Source organism: Chlorocebus sabaeus, chromosome 20 (genome assembly GCF_047675955.1).
Source record: "Chlorocebus sabaeus isolate Y175 chromosome 20, mChlSab1.0.hap1, whole genome shotgun sequence".
Lineage (NCBI taxonomy): Eukaryota > Metazoa > Chordata > Mammalia > Primates > Cercopithecidae > Chlorocebus > Chlorocebus sabaeus.
This window is the reverse complement of record NC_132923.1, coordinates 109,923,442-109,951,198: the sequence shown is the minus strand read 5'-3', so window position 1 is coordinate 109,951,198 and position 27,757 is coordinate 109,923,442. Positions and strand designations below refer to the sequence as shown.

Sequence of the window (27,757 nt, the reverse complement as noted above, 5' to 3'; positions counted from 1 at the left end):
TATCATGCCAAATGCTTCCTGGGAGGGAGCAGGGTGGGTGAGGCAAAGGCCTAGCCCATGCCCGTCAGGGTTTCATTTCCTGATTTTCTTTTTTTGAGACGGAGTCTCACTCTGTTGCCCAGGCTGGAGTGCAGTGATGTGATCTCAGCTCACTGCAACCTCCATCTCCCGGGTTCAAGCGATTCTCATGCCCCAGCCTCCCCAGCAGCTGGGATTACAGGCATGCACCATCACACCCGGCTAATTTTTGTATTTTTTAGTAGAGGTGTGGTTTCATCATGTTGGCTAAGTTCCATCCCCTCTCTGGGCTTCATCCTTTGCATCTATTACTTGCTGGCTCTGTGACCTTCTCTGGGCTACAGTTTCCTCACAGATAAGATGATAAGGCTGGGTTAACTTCTCAGAGATTTCCTGGCCTCAAGTGACCCACCCGTGCTTGGCTTCCCAAAGTGCTGGGATTACAGGCATGAGCCATCACACGTGGCCCATTTCCTGATTCTTGATGTCAACCTAGGTTGTAATCTCGTAAGTATGGGGGCTCTCTCTTTATCTTCTTGAAGCTGAGGAGACCCAAACACTGAGCTAGAAGAAGTGTAAGAGACTACTCAAAGCCAGGACTTCATCTAAGAGGTCAGGGAGTGGGGTCCTAGCTTGACTTCTTGGGGATGGGAGTGAGCCTGGTGGGAGCAGGGAACTAAGGCCCAGGTTTGGAGGTAGTTAGGACAGGAAGGGTGCTGTGCCCTATTGGGTCAGCATCTCCCGCCCCATCCAAACACCCACTCTTCTGCCTTCTTAGACCAAAGGATGTCAGGCACACTTCACTGCCTGGAAGTCCCTCAGCTAGGGATGGGGAGAGAAGAAGAACTGGAGCCCTGGACTTTTTTTTTTCTTTTTTTTTTTTGAGACGGAGTCTCAGTTTGTTGCCTAGGCCGGAGTGCAGGGGCGCCATCTCGGCTCACTGCAACCTCTGCTGCCCCGATTCAAGCAATTCTCCTGTCTCAGCCTCCTGAGAAGCTGGGATTACAGGTGCCTGCCACCGCACCTGGCTAATTTTTGTATTTTTAGTAGAGACAGGGTTTCACCATCTTGGCCAGGCTGGTCTTGAACTCCTGACCTCGTGATCTACCCACCTCAGCCTCCCAAAGCGCTGGGATTACAGGCGTGAGCTACCGTGCCCGGTCTGAGCCCTAGACATTTTCTAAAGTGCCTTTCCACTGTAGCAGGAAGCCCTACAGTTAAGAAGTGAGTCGGTCAGAGCTGAGCTCTGGCCCAGAGACAGTGAGAACCCTCCAGGGGAGTTCCCACTGCCCAGGAAGAGGCATAGTGCAGACTTCTGGGAGTCAGAAACCCTTGGTTCAGTTTTGACTCTATTACTTGCTAGCTCTGTGACCTTCCCTGGGCTACAGTTTCCTCACAGATAAGACGATGGGGCTGGGTTAACTTCTCAGAGATTTCCTCTAGCTCTGACAGCCCACGATTTTACATAATAACCAGAACACATCACTTTTCATTTTGCTTTGTTCTTTCATGTACATTATATCATTTAAACCTCATGGTATCTCTCTGAGGGTCCTCCTACGTTAAAGATGAGAAAACCAAAGTTCAGGGCATTTAAGCCTGAGAACACACCCAGAAAGGGAGCAACAGAGCCAAGATTTGCACCCCAGGTTCCGGAAGCCAGATCCTGGGTTCCACCTAGAAGGAAATCTGCCCAGCCAGGGTGAAAGGCCGCAAGTGACTGGTTTCAGGGTCCATCCCAGACTCTCAATCTTGAAGCTATTCCCTTGATGCAGATAAGGAAACTCTTTCAAAAGATCCGATTTAATTTAAAAAGTTAAGCTGCAAGAGTACAGACAGCATGATTTTGTTTGTTTGTTTTGAGAGCAAATCGCTCTGTCACCCAGGCTGGAGTGTAGTGGTGCAATCTCGGCTCACTGCAACCTCTGCCTCTCGGGTTCAAATGATCCTCCCACCTTAGCCTCCCGAGTAGCTGCGACTTCAGGCACGTGTCACCACGTCCAGCTAATTTTTGTATTTTTAGTAGAGACGGGGTTTCACCATGTTGGCCAGGCTGGTCTCCAACTCCTGACCTCAGGTGATCTGCCTGCCTCGGGCTCCCAAAGTGCTGGGATTACAGGCGTGAGCCACCATGCCAGACCAGCATAGTTGCTTTTATGCCAATTTTTTTTTTTTTTAGGCAGAGTCTCGCTCTGTCAGACTGGAGTGCAGTGGCACAATCATGGCTCACTGCAGCCTCGACTTCTTGAGCTCAAGCAATCCTCCCGCTTCAGCCTCCCAAGTAGCTGGCACCACAGGCCTGTGCCACCATGACCTGCTAATTTTTTATTTTTGTAGAGACAGGGTCTCCCTAGGTTGCCCAGGCTGGTCTGAAACTCCCAGGTTCAAATGATGCTCCCACGTTGGTCTCCCAAAGTGCTGGGATTACAGGGGTGAGCCACGGTGCCTGGCTTAACATTTTTTATGAAAAAGCGGTTCACACCACTGTAGAGAAAAGTCCAGGATGAACTATTCAGAGTGCTCAGCCCGAGAAGCAGGGGAGTAAAAGGGGTATGACTTGCATTTTTCTTCTTTATATACTTAAGCAGTGTTTGAATTTTTTTTATTTCTTCCTTTTTTCTGAAAAAAAAAAAAATCTGGAGGGAAAATGTTCTGAGCACCTGCTCTGAGTCAAAATTCAGTATTAAACACTTTACTGTCACAGATTATTTCATTTAATTCTCACAAAACCCTATGGAGTACAAGAATGCTCAGAGCAGCTTTATTCACAATTGTCAAAAAAAGGGAACCAATCCAAAAGCCCATCAACAGGAGAGTGAGCCAACTGTGCTGTATTCATACGCGGTAACACCGAACAGCAATAAAATGAACAAACCTCTGCTACATGTGACGGTGAAGAGGAACCTTACAGAGAGGCTGAGCAAAAGCAGCCAGACACACAAGAGTACCTATGATTCCATTCAGATGAAGTTCAAGAACAGGTAAGATCAACTGATGATGATCCAAGTCAGAATTGTGGTTACCCCAGAATTATCTGCAGAAAAATGACACAGGTCAGATAATCAGCCTATAGGCATATAGCAGGCAGGTAGTGGAGCTGGGATTCAGACAGGTCTATTGGACTCTGCAGTCTCTATTGGCCCCTGACTGCCCAGAAGGATGCCTTGAATCTCCACCTGCAGAGCCTTCTGGGCCCCTCTAGAGGCAGTCTTGCTCCTGGCCTCAGAAGTGGTGAGCCCCTTCTCCTCAGTGCTAAGCACCCGTCCCTGTGGTTCAGTCACATGGAGACCTGCTGCTTAACTAGCGTGGGGACAGCAGCCAGGTCCACAACTCAAGCTCTGGGTCTGCTGGGAGCAGGGGACAGGAGAAGGACTGCTCTGTGCCAAGGGAGGATGCCCAGTGCACACTCACCACTCCTAACTAACCCTGGCCCACAATATAGGAATTTCCAAGCAGAGCTGGGACTGGGCTTGGCCCCACCCACTGGGCCACACTGCCTCACACTTTCCCCAGCTCTTGTAGACCCAGAAAAGTCAGACCCTGCCAGTCATCCTAATCCCTATCCTCAACCAAGGACAAGACCAGGAGTTTTGAGGGACTCAGCTCCCCCAGAAGCACCTGTATCTTCCTGCTCTAAATTCCCAGCCCTGCCCAGGCTTCCCTCCCTCCCCTCTGAAGGGAGCCACCACCTGCTGCTTGGCACGGATCCCCCTCTCCAGCTACATCCTCTCCACTCTCCCCCCAACTCCTACACAATCCCTGTCCCAAACAATTTCCTGCAGTTTCCCATCTGATCAGTTTCTTAGGAAGGATAATTATCCATGGAAGGAGGAGGCGGAAAATTCCCAGAGCCAAGAACACTGGGGAAAAAGCTTCATCTAGTCCCTTCTCCATCAGCCAGGAAAGCCCTCATCCTAAACACAGGCCAGTCATGGTCCATGGCTCTTCCAGAACCTCTGCAGTTCCCCCATCTTCAGGAAAGAGCCCACGCTCCTCTGCATTTAATCCAAGGCCCTCTTGATCTGTTCTAACTTCGGTTTGGGCCTCACTGCCATTCCATTGTAAGTGGTAGTGCCAGATGGAGCCCCATCTGCCCCCAGGGCCCACCTGCAACGTGCTGTGTCCCTGCGGCACTTCAGCCTGCCTTGTGTTTTAGCTGTTTACGTGTCTGTCTCCCACACACAAGTGTCAGCGCTTCCAGGGTGGGAACCACCAACCACGCAGCTGTGTCTGCTGCATGGTAGGTGATCAGAGGCAGGCTGAAAAGAAAGTGGGACAGGCAGGAGGCCGCCTCACCTCTGCAGAGGGAACGATGTGGGAAGAAGGACCACTTATAGCATCACAGGAGAGCCTGGACTAGAGGTCGGGGAGCTGAGCTCAATGCAGCTCTGTGGCCCTTGAGCAAGTCACTTCCGCCCTGGCCTCTGCTTCCTCTGTGAGCTGAGGGGGTTGGGACAGGCTCTGTCATCATGTCAGACATTTAGAAGCCCTTACTGCTAGGTGCTCGCCACAGCATTCTCATGTAACCACCACACCTTTGCACACGGGGACCACACAGCTGCAAGTGGGGGAGAGGGGTTTCAGTCCAGGTCTTTTGATTCCCTAACCCCTTATCTTTTCCTCCCGGACTCCTGCAGTCTCTAGGATCCCTCCCAGCACTAAAGTCTGGTTCTGATTCTAGGTCTGCCCTTTCCTGAGCTGACAACTCCCAGGTCATGGCCATAGGGTTCAGCAGGGAACAGGCATGTCCAACCCTGCTGTTCACCAATGCCACGTCTCCCACATGACAGGTCCGGTGACTGTTTGCCTGCAGGCGCTGAGGCTCACCAAGGGAGGGGTGGCCGGCAGGAGTCCAGCAGAGCCTGGTGACCACTCAGCCCCTCCCTCCCCCACGTGCCCCCAACTCCACGCCCACTCTGCTCCAGCACCCTGCTCGCCTCTCCCTGCTAGCTGCTCTCCTAGGCTGCAGCTTCCATCTCACTGCTGGCTTGGCCAGTGCTGCCTGTCAGGAAGCTTTACTCTGTTGCCCTCATAGACCCAGGCTGAGCTGCTGGTAGGCAGGGCACTCTGGGGCCAGCCCAGGGCCTGAGCCGACTCTACCACACTCCCAAGCTGTCCGCACATCCCTCCTCAGGTCAGACCATGTCATGCTACTCAAGAGCCTTTGATGGCACCATACAGTACCATGAATCCTAGCCCCAGGCCCACGGGCCCAACATGATCTGGCTTCTGCCCTCTTTTCCATTCTCACACCACGCTTCCCTTCTTCCCCTGCACTTCAGGTTCCTCAAATACACCCTTCTCAGGGGCCCTAGTCTTTGGAAGATGGACTGCTCTTGTCCTTTGGGTCTCAGCTCAGACGCCAGCTCCTTAGAGAACCCTTGTTGGCCATCCAGCAGCCCCGCCTCTCCCTCATGTCTGCCTTCTTCAGGACACTTACCAGTGCCTGACACTGCTGTGTCCACATCCAATGCTCCATGCTGGCATGGGAGCTCCCTGACATCAGGAGCCTCTTCTGTCTTGTTCCTGGCTGTGTCCTCAGATCCAGAATAGTGTCTGACATGGGGGCAGAGGCAGTTGGTGGGGCGCGTGCTGCACGTTAGACTGGATGGTCAGGGAGGCCTCTCTGAAGAGATGACGTTTGATGTGGGACCTGAATGAGAGCGCCGGCATGCGGCAGTCTAGGGGCAGTGCTCCAGGCTGGGGAACGAGCAAGTGCCACAGCTGTATGGAGGAACGGGCCTGGCAAGGCAGATGTGCGTAGGGGACACAGGAAGGCTGGTATGACTGTAGTAAGGGAAAGGGTAGAGGGGCATGAGGTGGAGAAAGGGGTGGGCCACGCTTTCCTTGCATTTTCTCCCAGGTTCATCAGGAAGCATTTGAAAGGTTTTCAGCAGGGGGAACACCATGCTCTGGTTTACAGGTCTCAAAGCTCCCTGTAGCTGCTCTGTGGAGAGCTGCCTGCAGGCAGACAGCAGTGGAGCCACAAGACCATTCGGGAGGTCTGGGAGTCACCCAGGTTGGAGATGCTCATAGTGGAGATGGAGTGAAGGGGCAAGTCTTTGACAAGTGTGGTTGTGTCTGCCACCAGTCTGAGGAGCTCTGGCCAAGTCTACACCCCTCTGGAGTTCCAGATGCTTCATCCAGCCCCACCCACCTACCCAGTCTTATTTCTCACTGACTCCTCACCCAGACTTTTCCTGCAGCTGGCTGGGCCCCCCAACAGGTGCCTGTTCATACCCAGTACTCAGAGCTTGCAAAGAGCCTTGACCAGTGTCATGGCCCTTGCCTGACTGGTCACTTTTCCTCCCTCTTAGAAGGGTCTGGTGAAGGTGTTTGCACAAAGATCTCTGCTCCATGCTCATTCCAGCCACATTTCCCCCCTCCCTAAAGGTCTCCTGTTCTTTGAGGCAACAGCACAGCAATCATTGAGCACTTAATGATTCCCTGTTTCACTTTCCTAAAGTAGCTGTAAGCTAAATAAAGCTAGAAACCATGACTCGCACCTTCGGGGCGTCACATAGTGCAGAAGACAATGATGCACTAAGCGAAACCCTCAGAACAAAGCCAGGCACTGGCAGGGTCTCAGTAAGCGGTAGGTAGCTCTGTCTGTACCAGGGTGACAGCCATCACAGGTGCTCACTGCCCCACAGGTGCAGTTAGCTTCTCTGCCCAGCCAAGCAGGTGAGTGAGGCGTGTTTGGGGATGAGGTGGAAGGGTTGGAAACATCCCAATGAGTTTCAGAAGCAAAGGTCAATGGTTCTGCGTGATCTGTGGCTCTGCATCATTCACGTCTCTGTGTCCTTCTCCAGTTCTCCCCTCTGTGTGAGCTAAGCACACTCATTCTTTTTTTTTTTTTCTTTTTGAAACAGAGTTTTGCTCTGTCGCCTAGGCCAGAGTGCAGTGAGGCGATCTCGGCTCATAGCAACCTTCGCCTACTGGGTTCAAGCCATTCTCCTGTCCCAACCTACCAAGTAGCTGGGATTAGAGACTTGTGCCATCACACCTGGCTAATTTTTGTATTTTTAGTAGAGACGGGCTTTCACCATGTTGTCCAGGCTGGTTTGGAACTCCTGACCTCAAGTGATCCGCCCATCTCAGCCTCCCAAAGTGCTGGGATTATGGGTGTGAGCCAACGCACCTGGCCAAAACACTCATTGTTAACCCTCAGGACCCAGCTCAAAGCTCTGGGAAGCCTTTCCTGACCCATCCACCTCCACTCCTCCCTCCTGCACACCAACAGCTCTGCAGGCTCCTGCTGCAGCACTTCACAGCACATCACAAGTGCCTGTTTACATGCCAGCCTCTCCCTTGAGGCTGGGATTATATTTATCCATCTTTCCATCTTCAGTACAGTATTTATCAGCACGAATCCAATTGCTGAACATGTGTCTCCCTACCTCCCAACTAAAGAACAAACTCAGATAATTCAGCTCATGGTCTCATTTGCAGCCCCAACCTCAGTACTCAGCTCACCCCAATGCCCTCCAGTCCATATACCTAAAACCATCCTCCAGTGCTTGACCCCACCCTCACCTCTTCCTTTAAGGCTCCAGGAATAGTAGCAACTGCCATTACTGAGCACTTTTAATGTGCTCAGGGCTTTACAGACATCAACCCCTTTAGACTGGGGAAACTGAGGCTCAGACAGGATGATGTAGCTTAAAAAGGGCACACCTTCTCCCCTTAATACTGGCATCACTCACCTAGCACTTATCATAGCTGGGACTATTTTTAAAACCATCATCTGTTCTGCAAAATTGAGTGCTTTTATAGCTACACATCAAGTTGTCATACAAAATCACGCTTTGCTCATTAAATGTTTCAGGCGATCAGTCTTGCTACTCCAGCTAGGTGGGGTAACAAAACATAAATGTTATGTCGGAGAAATAGCACAGGACTTGGAAGGGGAAGCTCTGGAGTCCAGCTTAAACTGTGCCACAGTTAGGCTATGTGACACTAGGCAAGTCACCTCCACAGGCCAGGCACGGCAGCTCACGCCTGTAATCCCAGCACTTTGGGAGGACCAGGTGGGGAGATCACTTGAGGTCAGGAGTTCAAAACCAGCCTGGCCAACATGATGAAACCTCATCTCTACTAAAAATACAAAAATTAGCCAGGCGTGGTGGCACAAGCCTGTAATCCCAGCTACTTGGGAGGCAGGAGAATCGCTTAAAGCAGGGAGGCAGAAGTTGCAGTGAGCGAAGATTGTGCCACTGTACTCCAGTCTGGGTGACAGAGAGAACCTCCATCTCAAAATAAAAAATTAAATAAAAAAATGTTTAAAACAGGATAAGTGACTTGCCCAAGGTCACGGTGCTACAAAGTAGTGAAGCTGAGATTTGAACACAGTTCTGTCAAGCTGCAAAACTTGTTTTTCTAAACACCATGCCTGTGGGCATGCTTCCAAAGGGACCTGCTCTGGGGCATTCTTCTGCAATCCAGAGGTTCTGAACCAAGTAGAAGCTTCTGGCTGTGCCCAGTGAGATTTCACTCAAGTATCTCATCTAAATCCTACATATACTTCAAGGCCTAGCTCAGTGATCACTTGCACAGCCTCCCGGGATCTTCCCAGGTACGAGGTTCTCTCTCCCATCTCTAAATTCCCATAGAATTCTACCTGTACTTCAAATCACACCCCCTTTCTACTGTCTGACTGTTCTGCATCTGAACTGCATTTCTCAAACAAGGCATTGAGCTCGGTAAGAAAAGCAGTTCTCATGCATCTCTGCACCTTCCACCAGCAAGGCAGGTAGGGCTCAGTCAGGGAAGAGGGTGGGGTAGGGTGCCTGCTTCCCCTCCCCCATCTTGCTGTAATCTGAGTCTTAGGCTTTGCCCAGCTAGGTAAGTTGGCTCCGCCTCACGCTGGCATAATGCCTACCTGGTACAGCATCCAGATTCCTGTGGGCCCTGGCCACTGGGGAGGTAAGATCTTATTCCCTGGCTTGATGGCAAAGATGCTATAAAAAGTACAGCACCCAAGCTCAACACTGGCTTGTGATGGATTACACGACCTGAGGGATTCAATGCGTGAAGGCAGAAGCCTCTGGGCTGGCTCAGAGGTCCTAAGACCTGTACTTGGCTCCCCTGTAAGGACCAGTGTAAGGACCAATGGTTTCTCTGCCAAGGACAGCTCCCTAATAGATACCCCAGGAGGAAGCTGCCCTTCTCTAGGCTTAAAGGGCCCACTGGAAGAACTGAGATTTGCCAGTGCTACCAATATCCAAGTCAAAAACCACAGCCCCTCCTCTTGATCCACTGTCCAGGTCTTACTGCCTAGAGACGCCTGAGTTAGTTAACAGAGCAGGGAAGATGCCTGCCTCTGCCATTAATTCATGTGTGGCCTGGGGCCAATCGTCTCGGACCTCAACTGGAAAAAGAGAACTTGATCAAAACATCTCCATTTCCCCTTTGGGCCTGGGGGTTACAAGCTATGATAAGGATCTTTCCATCTCTAACATTCTAGAATTAGAATATCCTATACTTTCACTCCCAGAAGCAGAGTGAGAACAGAGAACAGGGACCTTCAGTCCAGGAAACAGCAGAGATCAGTCAGGGCTTCCTAGCTGTATCCTCAAAGCCTGTCCACCTTCAGAGGCTTTCTCTTGCGTCTGCTGCCTCAAAGGTGGCTGCTTCCCCGCTACCAGAACCTCAGAGATGTGCCTGGGCCCTAGCCGCTTTAGGGAAATGGGCAGGAGGTCTGAGTCACCTACTGGGTGTGAGCTGGGCTCACCATGGCAACCCAGCAGACCCAGAGGGCATAAAGAAGCCAGTACCTTCTCTGCCTGCACAGTGTAGGCGGAGCATGCTGCATCTGCTTTGATTTCCAACCCAGAAAAGTTTTTCTCTACTTTAAGGACTCATTTTCCTTTCCCTTCTCTCAGGACACAGCTTACTCACTCTAGGGTCCTTCTCCTTGCCTGGAAGATATTCTGCAGTCCCCCAGGCAAACCCTACTCATCCCAGAATTAAGTACCACCTCCTCCAAGGATTCATCCCAGACCAGTTAGTCCTATACCCTTCTTCAAGTTCCCACCGCATAAAAGGCAGAAGCTCTTAGCCTTCAGAATCTGTGGCTTACACATGACAATCAACTGTGTTAAAAAAAAAAAAAAATCTGAGTCTACTATGGGCCTTCTCCCTTGATAAAATCACATATATACAACTGTCTGCAGACTATTTTGGGAGCTCCACAAACTTTATCATGGACCCAGAAACAATCTTAGAAACCTAGATCCTAGAAGAACAACAGATCAGATCATCCAGTCCATCCTCTCACCTAAACCAGAAGCCCTTAGCAACCCCTCCTGAATGATGTTCCTCTTCTACCCCAGCCCATCTCTCAAGGCCTTAAGAAGCTTCCCTCATCTCTCCTCCTTTCCTCTGATTCCCCTGAGCATCCAGCCTGAACCACCCAATTTCCCATCTGTGCTTTCTCCCTTGTATGTTGTCTCATTTCCCCAGCAAGACGGCTGGCTCCCTGTGGGCTCATTTCTTCAACCCTGTAACCCTCAGCTCGACTTAGAGATGACCATGATCTGTACTTGTACTGAATTCTGTCCTTTGAAGCCAGGGCTCACTGACAGCACTGGCCTACTCCCAAAGGACAGAGCTGCAGAGTTTTCAGTCTGACGGCCTCACAGTCTGCTTAGGCCTCAACAGAACAGGGGCTTCCCTGGAATGACTGCCTTTCCCCAGAGAGCCCTTCAAGATGAAATTGACAGATAGGGAAACTAAGGCCCAGGAAGGCAAACACAGCTTAGCAAAGGTCAATATGCAGGAAAGAGGCGAGTTAGGACTAGGACCCAGGTCCCCAGTTACCAGCCTAGAGCTCTTTTCCTTTATGCAATGGCTTTATGAAAACTAAATTTGCCCTGCATGCACACATACTCACATACTCAATATATGCATGGAGAATTTCTAAAAAAGATGGACAAGACAGTAAACAGTGGTAACCTCTGGAATGTATGACAGTGGGAGTGGTCACAGAAGTAATGAGAGGGACTTTTCCTTTTCACCTCAATACCCTCTGTACTGTTGGGTTTTATTTTTGTTGTTTTATTTTGTTTTTACCATTGACATGTTTTATTTATTCATATTACAAAAACAAACCTGCCATAGAAAGGAGATTCTGGCCCAGTCCACCCATTCCCAATACACATAAAAGCAAAGAGAAGCCATAAGTAAACCTGTCCAGGTACAACTATAAATTAACAAGATTGCCTTCTTGTATGGTTTACAGGCACTGGTCTCATTAATTTACAGTCACAGTGCAGTTTATGGCTTGAGGAATCTTCCCAGGAAAAGCTTAATTCAATTAGGGCTCTCGGCAGCTCCCCAAGGAAGCTCTGGTATCTTACTTTTACTTACACAAATTGAGGGCAGACCAAACAGATCCAGATCTTCCCAGAGAGACCCCACCCAGCCCAGAGAGGATGCCCTTGCAGACCCTCCATTAGAGCCAAGCCGAGGGAGGTGGCCACAGCAGCACCATGTAAACACTGACTGGCGCCTAAGGCATCATTCTGTGAGTGTCCTCCCAGCAAGCTCAGTTAAACTCCCTGGCTTGGCAGTCTGGTGCCAAGGAGCCTCTGCAACCTTTGCTCTCTCTCCTCTCTGAGCAGTCAAACTGGTTTCTTGTCTGCCCCAGGGCTTTGCAGGGATCCTATCTTTACACTGAAGTCAATCACATATTCATTCATGTATTCCTTCCCCAAATATTTATGGAGCCCTTACTCTATGCCAGGCAGAGATAAGAAAGTGAACAGGCTGGGCGTGGTGGCTCACGCCTGTAATCTCAGCACTTTGGGAGGCCGAGGTGGGCAGATCACCTGAGGTCAGGAGTTCAAGACCAGACTGGCCAACATAGCAAAACTCCATCTCTACTAAAAACACAAAAAATTAGCTGGGCGTGGTGATGTGCACCTGTAATCCCAGCTACTCCAGAGACTGAGGCAGGAGAATTGCTTGAACCTGGGAGGTAGAAGTTGCAGTGAAATGAGATCACGCCACTGCACTCCAGCACTCCAACCAGGGTGAGAGCAGGATTCCATCTCAAAAAAAAGGAAAAAAAAAGAAAGTGAACAAAGGCTCTGTCCTCAAGAGGCTTACATTCTTAAGGAAATTGGTACTAAGTATGGCCTGCTTATCTAATTCCTTTCCATCCTTCAAGACTCAGACTCATGTTCCACCTCCTTTGAGAGGCCTTCTCTAAACACCCCAGTCCTCAGGGACTGCTTGCTCCCTCTGCACTTTGCCTCTGCCAGGAGTCTGCCCAGCCCTGGCAGGCTGGAAGCTCCTAAAGAGCAGGGCCTGGGTTTACTCTTCTTTGTTCCTTGATGGCCATATGCTAAATGCCTGCTGGCTGATTTCAGCTGACCTGCCTCTTCCACCCAGGATCTTAGTGAGCTGCTCTTGGTCCCGGCTGGCTGGTGCAAAGACACAGCCTCTTCCAGCTTCACTTGGCAAACGGCAAATGCTATGCAAGTGTTAGCTATTTATTGGTTTTGTGAACTTGTGGGCTCTATCACACAGCTGTGATATCACTCCTCCGCCTTCTGTAGCCTGGTCTCAAACAGGCTCAGCACTGTGGAAAGGCCAGTCTGGGCTTAGGGGTAAGTGCTCCCCAAGGGACAGGGAAGGGGGCCTGGGAAGGAACAGAGTTTCTCATCCTGAATCTCAGTTGGAACTGCTTAAGGACATATCTTTTCAGGAAAGAACGTGCTGGGGTAATTTGGGGGAATTCTGGATTCTTGGCAAGTAGTATAAAAACTCAGGGCTCAGGTCTGGCCTAATAGACCCCAAAACTGGCCCTGTATATTAGATGAGCTTTAGGGGGAAGAAAATGAAGTCAGCATGATCCCAGGGAAGGGGGGCAGCCCACTGCTCCAGGCCCAACCCAAAACTTAGTTCAGTTAAAATTAGATTAGCCCATAAGATTAAAATACCAACATATAATCACGGGCTGCTTTAAAGTATCAGTTGATGTTTATCGGCATCTAGAGACAGTTTGGCCCAGTGCAGTGTATGCAGACAACCTTGGGGAGACATGTCTGACTCAGACATTTGCAGGGGGAGCGAGTGCTGCAAAATGAGGCCCACACAGGCGATGGATGACTCAGGAATAACCCAGGTCCTGGGTGTGCTGAGCGAGCCTTCTCTCCCTGCCTCAGGAGGAAAGGAGGCAGGTGAGAGAGGCAGTGAGGAGGAAAGGAGGCTGTGTACGGGCTGGCATTCCCAGAGACAGCCTCAGACCCCCAGCTCCAGTTCCCTGTCACTCCTATATTTTTCTGCATGCTGCCACCTCCGAGAAAGGTTATTTGCTTCACAGTGGGACTTGGAGTGGGTAAGCTTTTTCCCCAAACCCAAGAAGTGATCCAAGGCTCAAAATACTAAAGCCTTTAAATCTCCCCCAATTCAAAATGATTATGGGAAAAATTAAATTTCTAAACTGAAAAAGCCCTTGGAATCAGGGCAGGAGGATGAAAAGAACACAGGCTCTGAAGTCAGACAAATCCGGGCTTAAACCCCAATGTTTTCTAGCTGTGCAAGTACCTCTCACAACCTCTAAACTAGGTATGAATAAGTAGCAGCTTAGCCAGATGTGGCAGCCCATGCCTGTGGTCCCAGCTACTCAGGAGGCTGAGGTGGGGGTATTGCCTGAGCCCAGGAGGTTGAAGCTGTAGTGAGTTGTGATTGCGCCACTGCACTCCAGCCTAGGAGACAGAGCGAAATCCTGTCTCAAAAATAAACAAAGTAAAAAATTAGTAAGTGGCAGCTAATATAATTAACAAGTATTTAACAAATACATCACCAATTACCAGCTGGGCGCAGTGGCTCATGCCTGTAATCCCAGCACTTTGGGAGGCCAGGACAGGCAGATCGCCTGAGGTCAGGAGTTCAAGACCAGCCTGGCCAACATGGCAAAAACCCATCTCTACTAAAAATACAAAAATTAGGCCGGGCGCAGTGGCTCATGCCTGTAATATCAGGACTTTGGGAGACTGAGGTGGGCAGATCACCTGAGGTCAGGAGTTCGAGACCGGCCTATAATCTATTATTTGAATCTATAATATCAATTAGAAAACGGGCTCAGGCCTGGAGCGGTGGCTCACACCTGTGATCCCAGCACTTTGGGAGGCCAAGGTGGGCGGATCACCTGGGGTCAGGAGTTTAAGATGAGCCTGACCAACATGGCAAAACCCCATCCCTACTAAAAATACAAAATTAGCCGGGTGTGGTGGCACATGCCTGTAATCCCCACCACTCAGGAGGCCGAGGCAGAAGAATCGCTTGAACCTGAGAGGCAGAGGTTGCAGCGAGTTGAGATTGCACCGCTGCACTCCAGGCTGGGCAACAAAAGCAAAACTCTTGTCTCAAAATAAAAGAAAAAAGAAAACAGGGGCTCAGAGAGGTTATGCCTTGCCTAAAGTCACACAGCTGGGCAACAGAGAGCTGAGACTAGATCTCAGGTCTCTTGACCTTTCACCCCATCCTGCATGTTCTCCATTGTAATCATTTCTCTGCCTCTCCTTTTCTCTCCCAGAGGGGGCATACAACATTTTGGGGGAAAGGATAAGTCCTCCATTTCAAAGATTTGCCGTTCCACAGATAATGGCTATGAGAATGACAGTCCCCAGTACGACTCTGGCCCTCATCCTCCTTCATGCAAATACAGGTATGTTCAAGTTGTAGAAAAGAACTTGGAGCTGAGCCAAAGCTGTCAGGGCTCCAGAGCACCTGGACCCTTTAGCCCTTCCTTCCTGCAGTAGGAACAGGTGTCCCTCCTGACAACAATCCAGGTTACCAATGTGGATGTGTCTGGTCATTTACTCTCCTCAAAGCCCCTTTAAATCGCTCATCCCCCTTGATCCAACAAGAATGCAGCATGTTGGCCTGGCAGGAGAGAGTTTGGCTTTGAGTGATTAGTCCCAGGCTTGCTAAGTGACCTCAGGCAGGTCACAACCGAAGGCTCAGTTTCCTTAGATGTAAAATGAACACATCAATACCACACGCTATTCCAACCCACAGGACCACTGAGAAGATCTAAATTAAAGATTGTACATGCAAGTGCTTTGGAAACAAATTTCAGTGCTAATGAGAAGTACTACTAAACTCCTCCTGCCTTGTAGAGCTAAACAAAGTTGTGCCACCCGCTCCCAACAGAGGCTGCCTCTCAGGGGACTCTGCTGGGCCCTGAGGGTAACCAAAAGCAGCCTGTCACCTTTCCTGCTCAGAGGCAGGAGGTCATAAGGTCAGCCACCCCTTGTGGCTAAAGGAGATCACCCTTTACCTGGCACTCCCCTGCCCAAGCAGGGAAGAAGCACGCTCTGGTCTGATGGCTGAGAGGGCACCGACAGAGAGATGGCAGGCAGGGTCGCTAGCAGAGAACAAGGGATAGGCCCTACCTGAATGCAGGATTCGGCTGCATCCAAGGAGACTCACAAAAACAAAGGACAGGCGCACAGCCGGACACAGAACACCTACAGCTTTCTCAAGGCAGGGACAAGGCTCCCACCAATGACATGCGCCCAACTCCTAGAGGGAGTCCTACAATTCCTGAGTGCAGGTGCAGCGAGCTGGGAGCTTCTCAGTGCAGGGCTGTGCGCATCTGCTGCAGGCAATGCCAGAGGCAGGAGATGCAGCTGCACCCCTCTAGGAGGCTATGCCAAGACTCGAACAGACAATAAATAGCAGTTCAACATCACTGAAGATAACCTCTCTGAGCCATTTCCTCATCTGCAAAACAGAGACATCTTTTATCTCTTATGATTTGAGTAAGGATTAAATAAGATTGCTTTTATAAAGTGCCTGACACTACTCTGTAGATACCAAGTGGCAACTATTATTAAAACACACACACCCATTCAACACGGGAGATGTCACAGGGCAGGCAAGGCCTCATGCCAATGTTATGGATAAACAATAAGGGAAAAGGGTTTGGGAGAGAAAGAGCAAGTGACTGCTGTGGGCTGGGAAGACCTCCCAAAAGGGGAAGAATCTGCATGGCCCTGAAAGTTACTACAGTGAGCTAGGCATTCTACCAGGCGTTCCCACATTCAGCCTCTACACTGGTCTTAAGGATGAGGCAAGTCAGGTTCAGAGAATGGGGTGTACGGACCTCAAGGTTCATGGTCACACAGGTACCGAGAGGCAGGGTCAGGAGCAGAACCCAGGGCTTCTGACCACGTCTTTCCTTTATACCAGGGCTGGATGCCATGGGGCTGGCTCGGAAGGAGAGAAAAGGCAAGCTTCGTGGGTGCTCAGCAGAATGAAGTCTGGGTAATCTGACCAACTAAGCCCTCTAAGTGCCTTGGCACTCCTAGAGACACATGTCCTACCTGAAGTCTTCCTCCAGTCCCCAGTTGACCTCCCTCCCACTGTTCTGCAGTCAGTCTGCTATTTTCCCAAAGAGAAAAAGGTCATCTCTTCCTTTTCACAGAGTCCTATCTGGGCTTCTTGAGACAGTTTCAAGGTGACCTTTAAGCTATTTGTTCTTCTCTTCTTTTGAGAAGTGAGAGAGGCACCTTCTAGTGTCACTTTCACAGGAAACCAGTTGCTGGGTCTGATATCCATGCATGTCAAGTGGGCAGTGACCCCATCTCCCCTATTCACAGACTTAATCTACAGAGGAGATGGCAGGATTAGCCTTGCAAAGACCAAAACCAAAAAAAGCTATAAGATGTAAAGGGACAAAATAAGCCTTTTGTGTCCCTGGTCAGGAGACAAGATGAATACCTGCTTTATGGGCTCCTGGGCCTCTGCCAGGCATTCCGGGTCAGGAACATGGGTAAACAAATGCAGGAGATGCCAGTGCTGTGCTGAGTTACAGTGAAGCTCTCCCTTGGAATAAGTACTAGCCCGGGAGTCAGGTGAACTCGGAACAAAGCAGAGTTCATGCAGGGTCCAAAGCACAATGTGGGGTGGGGAATGCATCTAACTCGTAAGGCTTGGAGTCATTCCCATAGTTTTCCCAATAGCCTAAATCCTCTTCACACCACTAGCCCCTCCCCAGCAAGGACAAGTAAGAATTCCTGACTGTTGAGGGGAGAAAAAAGGCCCAGAGAGGGAAGGTGACTTGCCTAATGTCACCCACTGAGTCAGAGGTAGACTAGAACCCAGAAGCAACTGTTCTAGAACTTCAGCTCCCACCCTGCTCCTCCCACCCCAGTCTCTGCAAGAGTCTACCTGAGGCTCTGCTCCATGGTTAGGGTAGGAAGGAGAACTGCACAAAGTACTTTCTATTCTTAAAGGAGGGGTAACCTGCAAGGGAAGCAGCTGCCATAGATGACAGAATGAGGGCTCCAACGGAACTCCTACCCACGCTGGGGTGTTGAGAGAATAGGCAAGACCCCAAAATCAGCTCCCAGGATCTTGGGTATCTGAGAGTGCAGACGGAGCATGGCCTCAGCCCCCCACCCTTATCCCCACAAGGCAGCTGGTGCCATCTTCCCTCCCGCCATGACCAGCTCAAGTGAACAGTATAGGACACATGGAAACCCTGATACCTTAAGGAAGGACACTGGTGGCAGCCTAGGTTTGAGAGATTTGTAATCCTTCAGCTCAGAGGAAGGTTGTAGGAGGCTGAGGTAGGGATGCATTTGCTGTAGGTGGTTAAAATATTAACAGGGGCAGATGTTACTCATTGAACACTTCCTGTATATACAAACTCAGTTTTATGTGCATTAATTTATGTAATCATCACATTAATAGCACTGTAACTGGATACTATTAGTTCCCATTTTTAAAATATTTATTTATTTATTTATTTAGAGACGGGGTTTCACTATTGTTGCCCAGGCTGGAGTGCAATGGCGCAATCTCGGCTCACTGCAACCTCTGCCTTCCGGGTTCAAGCGATCCTCCTGCCTCAGCCTCCAGAGTAGCTGGGATTACAGGCGCCCACCACCATGCCCAGCTAATTTTTTGTAATTTTAGTAGAGACGGGGTTTCACCATGTTGGCCAGGCTGGTCTCAAACTCCTGACTTCAGGCAATCCACCCTGCCTCAGTCTCCCAAAGTGCTGGGGTTACAGGCATGAGCCACTGCGCCCAGCTTAGTTCCCCTTTTATACATGAGGAAACTGAGGCTCAGAGATGCTGCTAAGCGGCAGAGTGGTAGCTGAATTCTACACTGCAAAGGGGAAGCTGGGAAAAATGGGCTTTCATTTTTGAGGCCTGAACAGGGAGTCTTCAGATCTTTGGACCACCTTTCTCTCCACTCATGGCCAGATGCTAGAGCTCCTGTTTTCAGAGGCAGAAAAATGCCTTTCCATGGCAGAGACAGACTTTTGGAAAGGAGACCACGCCCAGCCTCATCATTTCACAATGGGAAAACTGAGGTCCAAGGTTGAGTGACTCGCCAGAGTTGTCAGTGGAATGACAGAAATATCACACCTAGAAGGGACCACCAAAATCAACTGACGGGTAGGGAGGCGTGACTGGTCCAAGGACAGAGGGAGGTGGGAAGAGAAGCCAGGTTTTCCTCACTTCTAGACTGATATTGTTGCCATGGCACCATCTCTGCTCTCCAGCTGCCCAGGGTCCCGGGCACAGCACTTGGGTGGCGACAAAGCAGGCCAGGCCAAGCTGACCTCATTAGCACTAGAGATACCACGCCTGCAGGGACAAACTTCTGACTGCCTAGAGTGGGGTCTCTGTAGTCATGCTGTCGTCCCACCAGCAGCCACTGAGACTCAAAGTGTGTCTGCCAGCCCTGAATGCCCTAATAGAATGCCAGGTGTGGTGGGCAGGTGAGGGGATTGGGGACAGGAGGCAATTTATAGATTGCACTTGTGAGGTCTCCTCCTGGTCTTACACAGTCAAATGACATCACTGTCACTTCAGCTTCTTACAGCAAAATCAGACGACATTTCATGACTCAATTGGTATGGTAAAATTGAGAGTCTTACCCATTTCACAGGTGAGGGAGACCTGCAGAAAAAGGCCTCAGCTATTCAAGGTCATGCATTTATGTCGGAATCAGTACACATGGTTCCCCTTGTCCAGTCCTTGATTTCTCTCCAGGAAGCTAAGTGCCATCAGGGTATAGGTGCTGATGGCTTAGTTCCATGTAAGGCTCTGCTACTGTGACTAGCTTGGCACAAGAGCCCTGCACCAGGAACCCAGCTCCTGGATCTATCAAATTAGAGGCACCACTTTCCTCCCGCAGCATGTCCCAGAGTCTGCCTCACACCAGCCCAGCAGCACCGCTCAGCTCCTGCATGTCCTTGGGAGAGCTGGAAGGTTTCCTGCCAAATCCCCAAACCCAAATCTCAGGCAGAGGGGACAGCAGAGTCCCAGGACCTCATGCCTTCCACAACCAGCTGGGGGCAAGCTGAAAATGCAAAGGCAGCTTTCAAAGGCCCCCTGAACACCACTTCTAGGGACTTCTGGGCTATGTAGGCTCCAGTAAGCTACCCCAGTCACTCAGCAGAACAGAGCGCTCAGGCCTAGCAGGGAGACCAACACTCTGAGAGGGAATAACTTGTCTGTTTCCTTCTCCCCAAAAGGTTTCAAAGTCTCTTCAGGCCTGAACATCCCTAGCCTCCCCCTATGTACCTCACCTACTTGATTGAGCAGCAGACCAGACAGCACCCTGAGACACAGCCAGGCAGCGACCTGGCAGTGAGCTGGGGTCGGACCAAGTCTCAACCTCCTCTACTCTCCCTCCACTCCCAAAACAGACTTCAGAAATTTCCAGGGCCCCTTGTCCCACAGATCCTATAAAGTATGGCATTCCTGGACCGGAAATTGACTCAGGGGCTCCTAACTAGCCTAGGCAAGCAAAGCTGACAGATAACATTCTGGAGATGAAGGAAAGGTGGGAATATGGGGATCCCCTGTGTTCCACCACACTTGTAAGTTTCCTGCCCAGGTCTCCACTATGCTTAAACTCCTCAAGCAGGCCAAGTAGAAATATACTCCATTCTGGAACACACTCCAATAAAGCCTGTCATAAATTGCACTGGTTGCTGTTGACAGAGCAGAATGTGCCACTTGCCAGAAGACACTCCTTTCTGTCTCACATACAGCAGGGTGCCTGGCTCTCCTGGGGATCTGGCCCAGCCAGAGAAGACGTGCCAGTCGTGGAAGCCTTACTGAAGGGAGCTAGGATCAGAAGCATCCCATCCTCTAAACCTGCTGTCTTCTGTGCACAGTGCTGCCTCCCATCTTGGGAAGCCTCAGGTCACAAATCAGAAGTCACAGAACGGGAGCTTGAGAAGGACCAAGGTGGCAGGATGGAGACTGCCTACCTTATGGGGGTAGTTCAGATCCTTAGTCCTGGACAGCCTCAAATGGTGCGAGATGAGGCAAGAAGCTCACCAGTCTGGTGGCCGCCGCAGCATCGGAGCAAACGGGACTTACCTATCTTCATGAGGCAGGCCAGAAGGATCCAGAGGGAGATCTCGAAGGGGGTGCGCACGTGTGTGTAGTCGATGCCCAGGACTGGAAAGGCCTTGCGCGGCTTCATGCCATGATCAGTGACGGAATGATTAACAGGGCGGCTCTCTGGGGTGACCTCCGGTGGAGCGGTGGTGACATCTCCAATCGAGCGTTCTCGTGGTGGCTCTGAGCTTCGAATGGTGCTGGCAGTTGGGCTGAGCTGGAGGCCATGGCTCCTGAGAACAGGGAGCAGCCCCACCAAAGCGACCACCACGAGCAAGGAAGGGAAGATCCGAGGTGGAGAGAGGCCACAGATGCCAGACCGCAGAACCATGGTGCTGCTCCCAGAGCCGGCCTCGACCTTACCCAAGTGAGAGTAAAACCAGGCACATAGGTAGCAAGGGGTCAGCAAGTGGGAAGAGAGACTGGTGTAGTCTCTAGGAAAAGTTCATGCTTTAGAGAGGCATTTCCATGGAAGCAATTTTCTGGGGGTGGAGGGAGGCTGGGTTTGCAACCTGGAACTCCAAAGTGGAGAAAGGGGGCAAGCACCCCGGAAGGACCACGGAAGGAGACCAAAAGGTCTGGAACTCCAGGCCTGGGAAGGGGGAGGAGGGATGTGGGAAACAGAGCCCTAGGGATAGAGGAAGGGGCAGGATAGGCTGGACCCGTGCAAGGGAAAGGAAGAGGGAAGGCTGGGACCTTTGGCTGAGGAAAGTGACTGAGGAGCTGGGACTCTGGGCTGTGGGCTAAGGGAAGTGGTAGGGAGCCTGAGCTAATGGAAGGGGACCGAAGGGGGTGAGACCCAGTCCAGGAAAAGGAGAGAGGGGGCTGGGAGCCCAGGCTGAGAAGGAGTGAAACCGAGAAGCGGCCGGGAGCTTGTCCACCCAGAGAAGGGCAGGGGTCCAGGCGCGCCGGGCTGAGATTCCGGGGAAATGGAGAGAGGCGGAAGGCGGAGGCAGGCGGCCTGGCGGGAAGGCGCCTCGGCGCGGGCTGGGGGCGGCTCGCGGTGGGCCAGCAGCAACACGCCCCTCCTCGCGGCCCCGGCGCAGCGCGGCGCTCCGCCCCGGCCCAGCTGCAGCTCCCGATCCAGCTCCAGAACTAACCCTAGCCCCGGCCCCGGCGGCAGCGGACTGAAGCCTCGCTGAGCCCGGCGCTGTCACTTATAGGCACCAGCGAGCAGCCGGTGCGGCGGGCTAGAGAGACCGTCGGTGCCCGCGCAGCGCAGCGGCCCCTGTCGCCGAGGGAAGGAAGTATCGCGTAGGAAGAGGAAGGAGAGTCAGAGATGACAAAAAAAAAAAAGTCCTGAAAAAGTCCTGAATATACAGAGAACCTCACTAACGCGGGTAAAATGCCGACTACTTACAAAGCGATTTCACGTCCACATCTGCAGTCTCATAAGGGCTTTCCAATAACCCTGTAAAGAATGTATTATTAGTTTATGTATTTAGTTACCGTGTGACCTTGAGCAAGTTACTTAATCTTTCTGTTTCACAACTTTCTCATCTGTTAAGTGGAGATAGTAGTAGTGACTATGTCAGAGGGATGATGTAATGACTGAGACAATCCGTGTAAACTATTTGGAATGCACCCTGGCACATTATTACAATTCCACTTTTACAGATGAGGAAACAGGTGAAGAGAGTCCCCTGGCTACTATGTAAGTAGTTGCATTGCTTACTAGGGCTACCGTAACAAAGTACCACAAACTGGGTGGCTGCAACAACAGAAATTGATTGTCTCACAGTTCTGAAGGCTGGAGGTCGGATCTAGGTGTTGGCAGGGTTGGTTTCAGCTGAGAGCTATGAGGGAGAATTTGTCCCATGCCTTTCTACCTTCCAGTGGTTTGTTGGGAATAGCTGGTATTCCATGGAGTTCTCCCAGTGTCTGTCTCTGTGTCCAGATTCCGCGCCTCCACTGTTTTTTTTTTTTTTTTTGAGATAGAATCTCGCTCTTGTTGTCCAGGCCGGAGTGCAGTGGTGCCATCTCGGCTCACTGCAACCTCTGCCTCCTGGATTCAAGCGATTCTCTTGCCTCAGCCACCAGAGTAGCTGGGATTACAGGCACCCACCACCACATCCAGCTAATTTTTGTATTTTTAGTAGAGATGGGGTTTCACCATGTTGGTCAGGCTGGTCTCAAACTCCTGACCTCAGGTGATCCGCCCGCCTCAGCCTCCCAAAGTGCTGGGATTACAGGGGTGAGCCACCACCCCCAGTCAGATATCCCCTTTTTATAAGGACACCAGTCATTGGATTAGGAATCCAACCTAATTACTTCATCTTAACCTGATCATCTTCAAAGACTCCATCCTAATTAGTCCATCTTCACAGGCACTGGGCATTAGGACTTCAACCTCTTTTTTTTTTTGAGACGGAGTCTCGCTTTGTCGCCCAGGCTGGAGTGCAGTGGCGCGATCTCGGCTCACTGCAAGCTCCGCCTCCCGGGTTCCCGCCATTCTCCGGCCTCAGCCTCCGAGTAGCTGGGACTACAGGCGGCCGCCACCTCGCCCGGCTAATTTTTTGTATTTCTTAGTAGAGACGGGGTTTCACCATGTTAGCCAGGATGATCTCGATCTCCTGACCTCGTGATCCACCCGTCTCGGCCTCCCAAAGTGCTGGGATTACAGGCTTGAGCCACCGCGCCCGGCAGGACTTCAACTTCTTTTATGGGGACACAATTCAACCTACAACAGTGGCATGCATTCAGTAATGGAACATAAATTTGAATCTATGGTGTTGGTTGAAATTGGTGAGGTTCAAGGGATCATGGCTGTACAATGGAATCACTGGAAAGCTTTTTTAAAATACCATTGTCTAGGCTGGGCGTGGTGGCTCATGCCTGTAATCCCAGCACTTTGGGAGGCTGAGGCAGGTGGATCACGAGGGGAGTTCAAGACCAGCCTGACCAACATGGTGAAACCCCGTCTCTACTAAAAATACAAAAATTAGCCGGGCATGGTGGTGTGTGCCTGTAATCCCAGCTACTCAGGAGGCTGAGGCAGGAGAATTGCTTGAACCTGAGTGGCAGAGGTTGCAGTGAACCAAGACTGCGTCACTGTACTCCAGCCTGGGCAACAGAGAGAGAGACTCTGTCTCAAAATAATAATAATAATAATAATAATAATAATAATAAATACCATTGTCTGATAAAATTAGCTGGCCATGGTAGTCCTAGCCACTTGGGAGGCTGATGCAGGAGTATCATTTGAACCTAGGAGTTTGAGACTACAGTGAACTATGATCGTACCACAGCACTCCAGCCTGGGCAACAAAGGGAGGCCCTGTCAATAATAATAAGAAGAATAAACTTTTGTAAAATACCATTGCCTGGGACCCACCTTCAGAGATTTAAATTCGATTGCTTCAGGGTTGTGCCCAAGTATTTTTTTCAAAGACTCTGATGTACAACTAGGGTTGGGAGGTATTGAAATCACTGAAATACTGTCCCTGTTTTGCGGAAGAGTAAGGCCAAAACATTCAAAGCGTCTAGCACAAGGTCACATCACAAGTACTTGAGGTTCAATTTAGTTTAACAAATGTCTACTGGGCCTCCTGACAGGGCTTTGTGCTGGGCTCTGGCAACACAGAGATAAGCCAGAGGGAGGAAGGACGTGGTAGGAATTGGGAGGGGACATAAAGTGGACATAATGAGGGCTTCTAGAATGCTGGAAATGTTCTATTTCTTTACTGGGCAATAACTACAAAGGTTATAGCGATGTAGTTGTTTTGTGATAACTCATTGAAGACTCAAGATGTGTGCAACTTTTTCTAGGTATGCAATCCTTCCACAGAAAAATATATTAAAATAATCATAAGCTAGGAGCAGTGGCTCATGCCTGTAATCCCAGTAACTCAGGAGCCTGAGATGGGAGTATCAGTTGAGGCCAGGAGTTTAAGACCAACCTAGGCAACATAGCGAGACCCTGTCTCTAAAAGTAATAAGTAAAATAAAATAATAATATCCAGATGCAGTGGCATGCACCTGTAGTCCCAGCTACTTGGGAGGCTGAGGCAGGAGAGTCACTTGAACCTAGGAACTTGAGACTATAATGCACTATGATTGTGCTTGCGAAATAGCCACTGCACTCCAGCCTGGGAAGCATAGTGAGACCCATCTCTAAAAATTAATTAGACCAGGCACGGTGGTTCACGCCTGTAATTCCAGCACTGTGGGAGGCTGAAGTAGGCAGATCACTTGAGGTCAGGAGTTCAAGACCAGCCTGGCCAACACGGCGAAATCCTGTCTCTACCAAAAAATGCAAAAATTGGCTGGGCATGGTGGCGCACGCCTATAGTCCCAGCTACTCAGGAGGCTGAGGTGGGAGAATCCCTTGAACCCAGTAGACAGAGGTTGCAGTGAGCTGAGATTATGCCACTGTACTCCACCCTGGTGACAGAGGGAGACTCTGTCTCAAAATAAATAAATAAATATAAAAATAAAATAATTAATTAAGTGATATGATAGTAACTGAGGGTGGCAACATTAAACTGAATTCTCTCTCTCTCTCTTTTTATAATCCCATGCCTAAACTGAGTTCTGTGTACCTCACATTCTCTAGGCACAAATTCCAGCCACCTGGGAAATGACAAAGGAGACTTCAGAGAAGGGCAGGGGACTTGTGTCATCTGGGAGCAGATGAAAGGAGAACATCAGCTATAATGAAAGTAACCAAAGAGCATTTAGAGCAAGGATCAGAATAATAACAATAATGCATCACAATTGTTCAGCCCTTTAGAGTTCACAACCGAGCGCCCTAGGTTTATCAATGATCCAAATGCTAGGCTGGGTGTGGTGGCTCATGCCTGTAATCCCAGCACTTTCAGAGGCCGAGGCGGGTGGATCACCTGAGGTCAGGAGTTCGTGACCAGCCTGGCCAACACGGCGAAACCCCGTCTCTGCTAAAAATGCAAAAATTAGCTGGGTGTGGTGGCACGTGCCTGTAGTCCCAGCTACTTGGGAGGCTGAGGCACGAGAATCACTTGAAGCCAGGAGGCAGAGGTTACAGTGAGCCGAGATCACACCACTGCACTCCAGCCTGGGTGACAGAGTGAAAACCTGTCTCAGAAAAAAACAGTACCTATTTTTCTTTTTTTATTTTATTTTATTTTATTTTATTTTATTTTATTTTATTTTTTTGAGATGGAGTTTCACTCTTGTCACCCAGGCTGGAGTGCAGTGATGATCTCAGCTCACTTGCAATCTCCACCTCCCGGTTCAAGTGATTCTCCTGCCTCAGCCTCCCGAGTACCTGGGATTACAAGCGCCAGCCACCACACCCAGCTAATTTTTGTATTTTTAGTAGAGACGGGGTTTCACCATGTTGACCAGGCTGGTCAGGAACTCCTGACTTCAGGTAATCCACCTGCCTCGGCCTCCCAAAGTGCTAGGATTACAGGCATGAGTCACCGCACCCGGCCAAAGAGTAGCTATTATTCTCATTCCCATTTTACAGGTGAAAAGACAAAGGCAGAGAGACATAAAGCTATTTGCCCAAAGTCACACATCTATTAAGATGCAGATCCATGCCTGGCACAGTGGCTCACACCTGTAATCCCAGCACTTTGGGAGGCCGAGCCGGGCAGATCATTTGAAGTCAGAGGTTCAAGACCAGCCTGGGCAACATGGTGAAACCCCATCTCTACTGAAAATATAAAAATTAGCTGGGCGTGGTGGCAGACACCTGTAATCCCAGCTACTCAGGAGGTTGAGGCAGGAGAATCACTTGAACCTGGGAGGCAGAGGTTGCAGTGAGTCAATACAATTAAATTAAAATTAAAAAAAAGAAGCAGATCCAGGACTTAAGTCAGGTTTCTAACACCTAAATCCAGCACTCTTTTAAAACATCACAGGTTCAGTGTAGAAAGAAAAAAAGAGGGAAAGCATGGGGCTGGTGGAGTGACTTTCCACAGGTGCCCCGGGGCCAGAAGCCCAAGACCTACTGTTCTTTCCAGTCTTGAAGGCAGTGTTCACTGGTGTGCTCCCCACTCTCTTACTCTCCCTCACTCAGGCCTCAGCGAGTCTTTGGGTGCCAGTCTGGGACGTGGTAGATCCCAGGACAACCAGGAAATGCCAGCCCTGAGATCCTCCACAGCGTGGAGAAGGTTATAACAACAGGACAATATCAGGAAACTGGCCTTGGGAGAAACCACATGGGAGAACTGATGGCCAAGGCCCAGCCTGGCCAGGCAGTGTAGAATAATGAATAGTTAAAGCTGGGGCTGCCGAACATGGGTAGCCACATTGTCTCTGCACAGTGTTCCAGCACCACTGCTCACTAGTCATGAGAACCTGGGCAAATCAGTGCCTGTTCTGCGGCTTCTTCCTCCATAGGGAGGGACAACAATAGTGTCAACCTCATGGGGCTCTCATGAAGATATCAGCCAATGTATATGAAGCATTTAGCACCGCCCCCAGCAAGTACCACATACATTTACCGTCATTCTACTTTTTTTACATGCACCGAGGACCTCAAGAGTAGACTTTTGATGTTGGGAACCACATGAAGTTATGCCTTCAGTCACAGAGAAAATTGACAGGCTGGAAACAGACTCTCACATCCGTGAGATGGGTCCCACCCTCAGACCACACTACCTGCAGCATGATATGAATTTAATATTTGTAAATAAATCACATTGCTATGTTTTTTTGGGTTTTTTTTGTTTTTTTGTTTTTGTTTTTTTTTTTGAGACAGAGTCTCGCTCTGTCGCCCAGGCTGGAGTGCAGTGACGCGATCTCGGCTCACTGCAAGTTCCGCCTCCCGGGTTAACACCATTCTCCTGCCTCAGCCTCCCGAGTAGCTGGGACTACAGTCGCCCACCACCTCGCCCGGCTAATTTTTTGTATTTTTAGTAGAGACGGGGTTTTATCGTGTTAGCCAGGATGGTCTGGATCTCCTGACCTTATGATCTGCCCACCTTGGCCTTAAAAGCCTTGTCTTCTTAAAGACAATCAATTCAAATACATAGCAATATTTGTAACCATGTTTTTGTTTTGTTTTGTTTTGTTTTTTTGAGACAGAGTTTCACTCTTGTTGCCCAGGCTGGAATGCAATGGCGCGATCTCAGCTCACTACAACCTCTGCCTCCTGGGTTCAAGCGATTCTGCTGCTTCAGCCTCCCGAGTAGCTGGGATTACAGGCACCTGCCACCATGCCCGGCTAATTTTTTGTATTTTTAGTAGAAACAGCATTTCACCATGTTGGCCAGGCTGGTCTCAAACTCTTGACCTCAGGTGATCCACCTGCCTCAGCCTCCAAAAGTGCTGAGATTACAGGCATGAGCCACCACGCGTGGCCAAGTTCTCATTTTTTAACCATTGCAGGCCCACACTGCTTTTGACTTAGAGAGGCCAGGTCT

General features: G+C 50.2%; 1 protein-coding gene across 2 annotated transcripts in view; it reads right to left on the bottom strand.

The window, feature by feature from the left end:
- SLC9A1 (solute carrier family 9 member A1) overlaps positions 1-21,576 on the bottom strand; it is a 71,361-nt gene extending 49,785 nt beyond the window's left edge. For both annotated transcript variants that reach the window (XR_005235460.2, XM_007979850.3), the window contains exon 1: positions 20,385-21,576. Coding sequence is in view for 1 of the 2 variants with exons in the window: in XM_007979850.3 (XP_007978041.1) it covers positions 20,385-20,736 (352 nt within the window). In the remaining variant the exon portion in view is untranslated. The remainder of the gene's footprint in view (positions 1-20,384) is intronic.
- Positions 21,577-27,757: the final 6,181 nt, after the last annotated feature.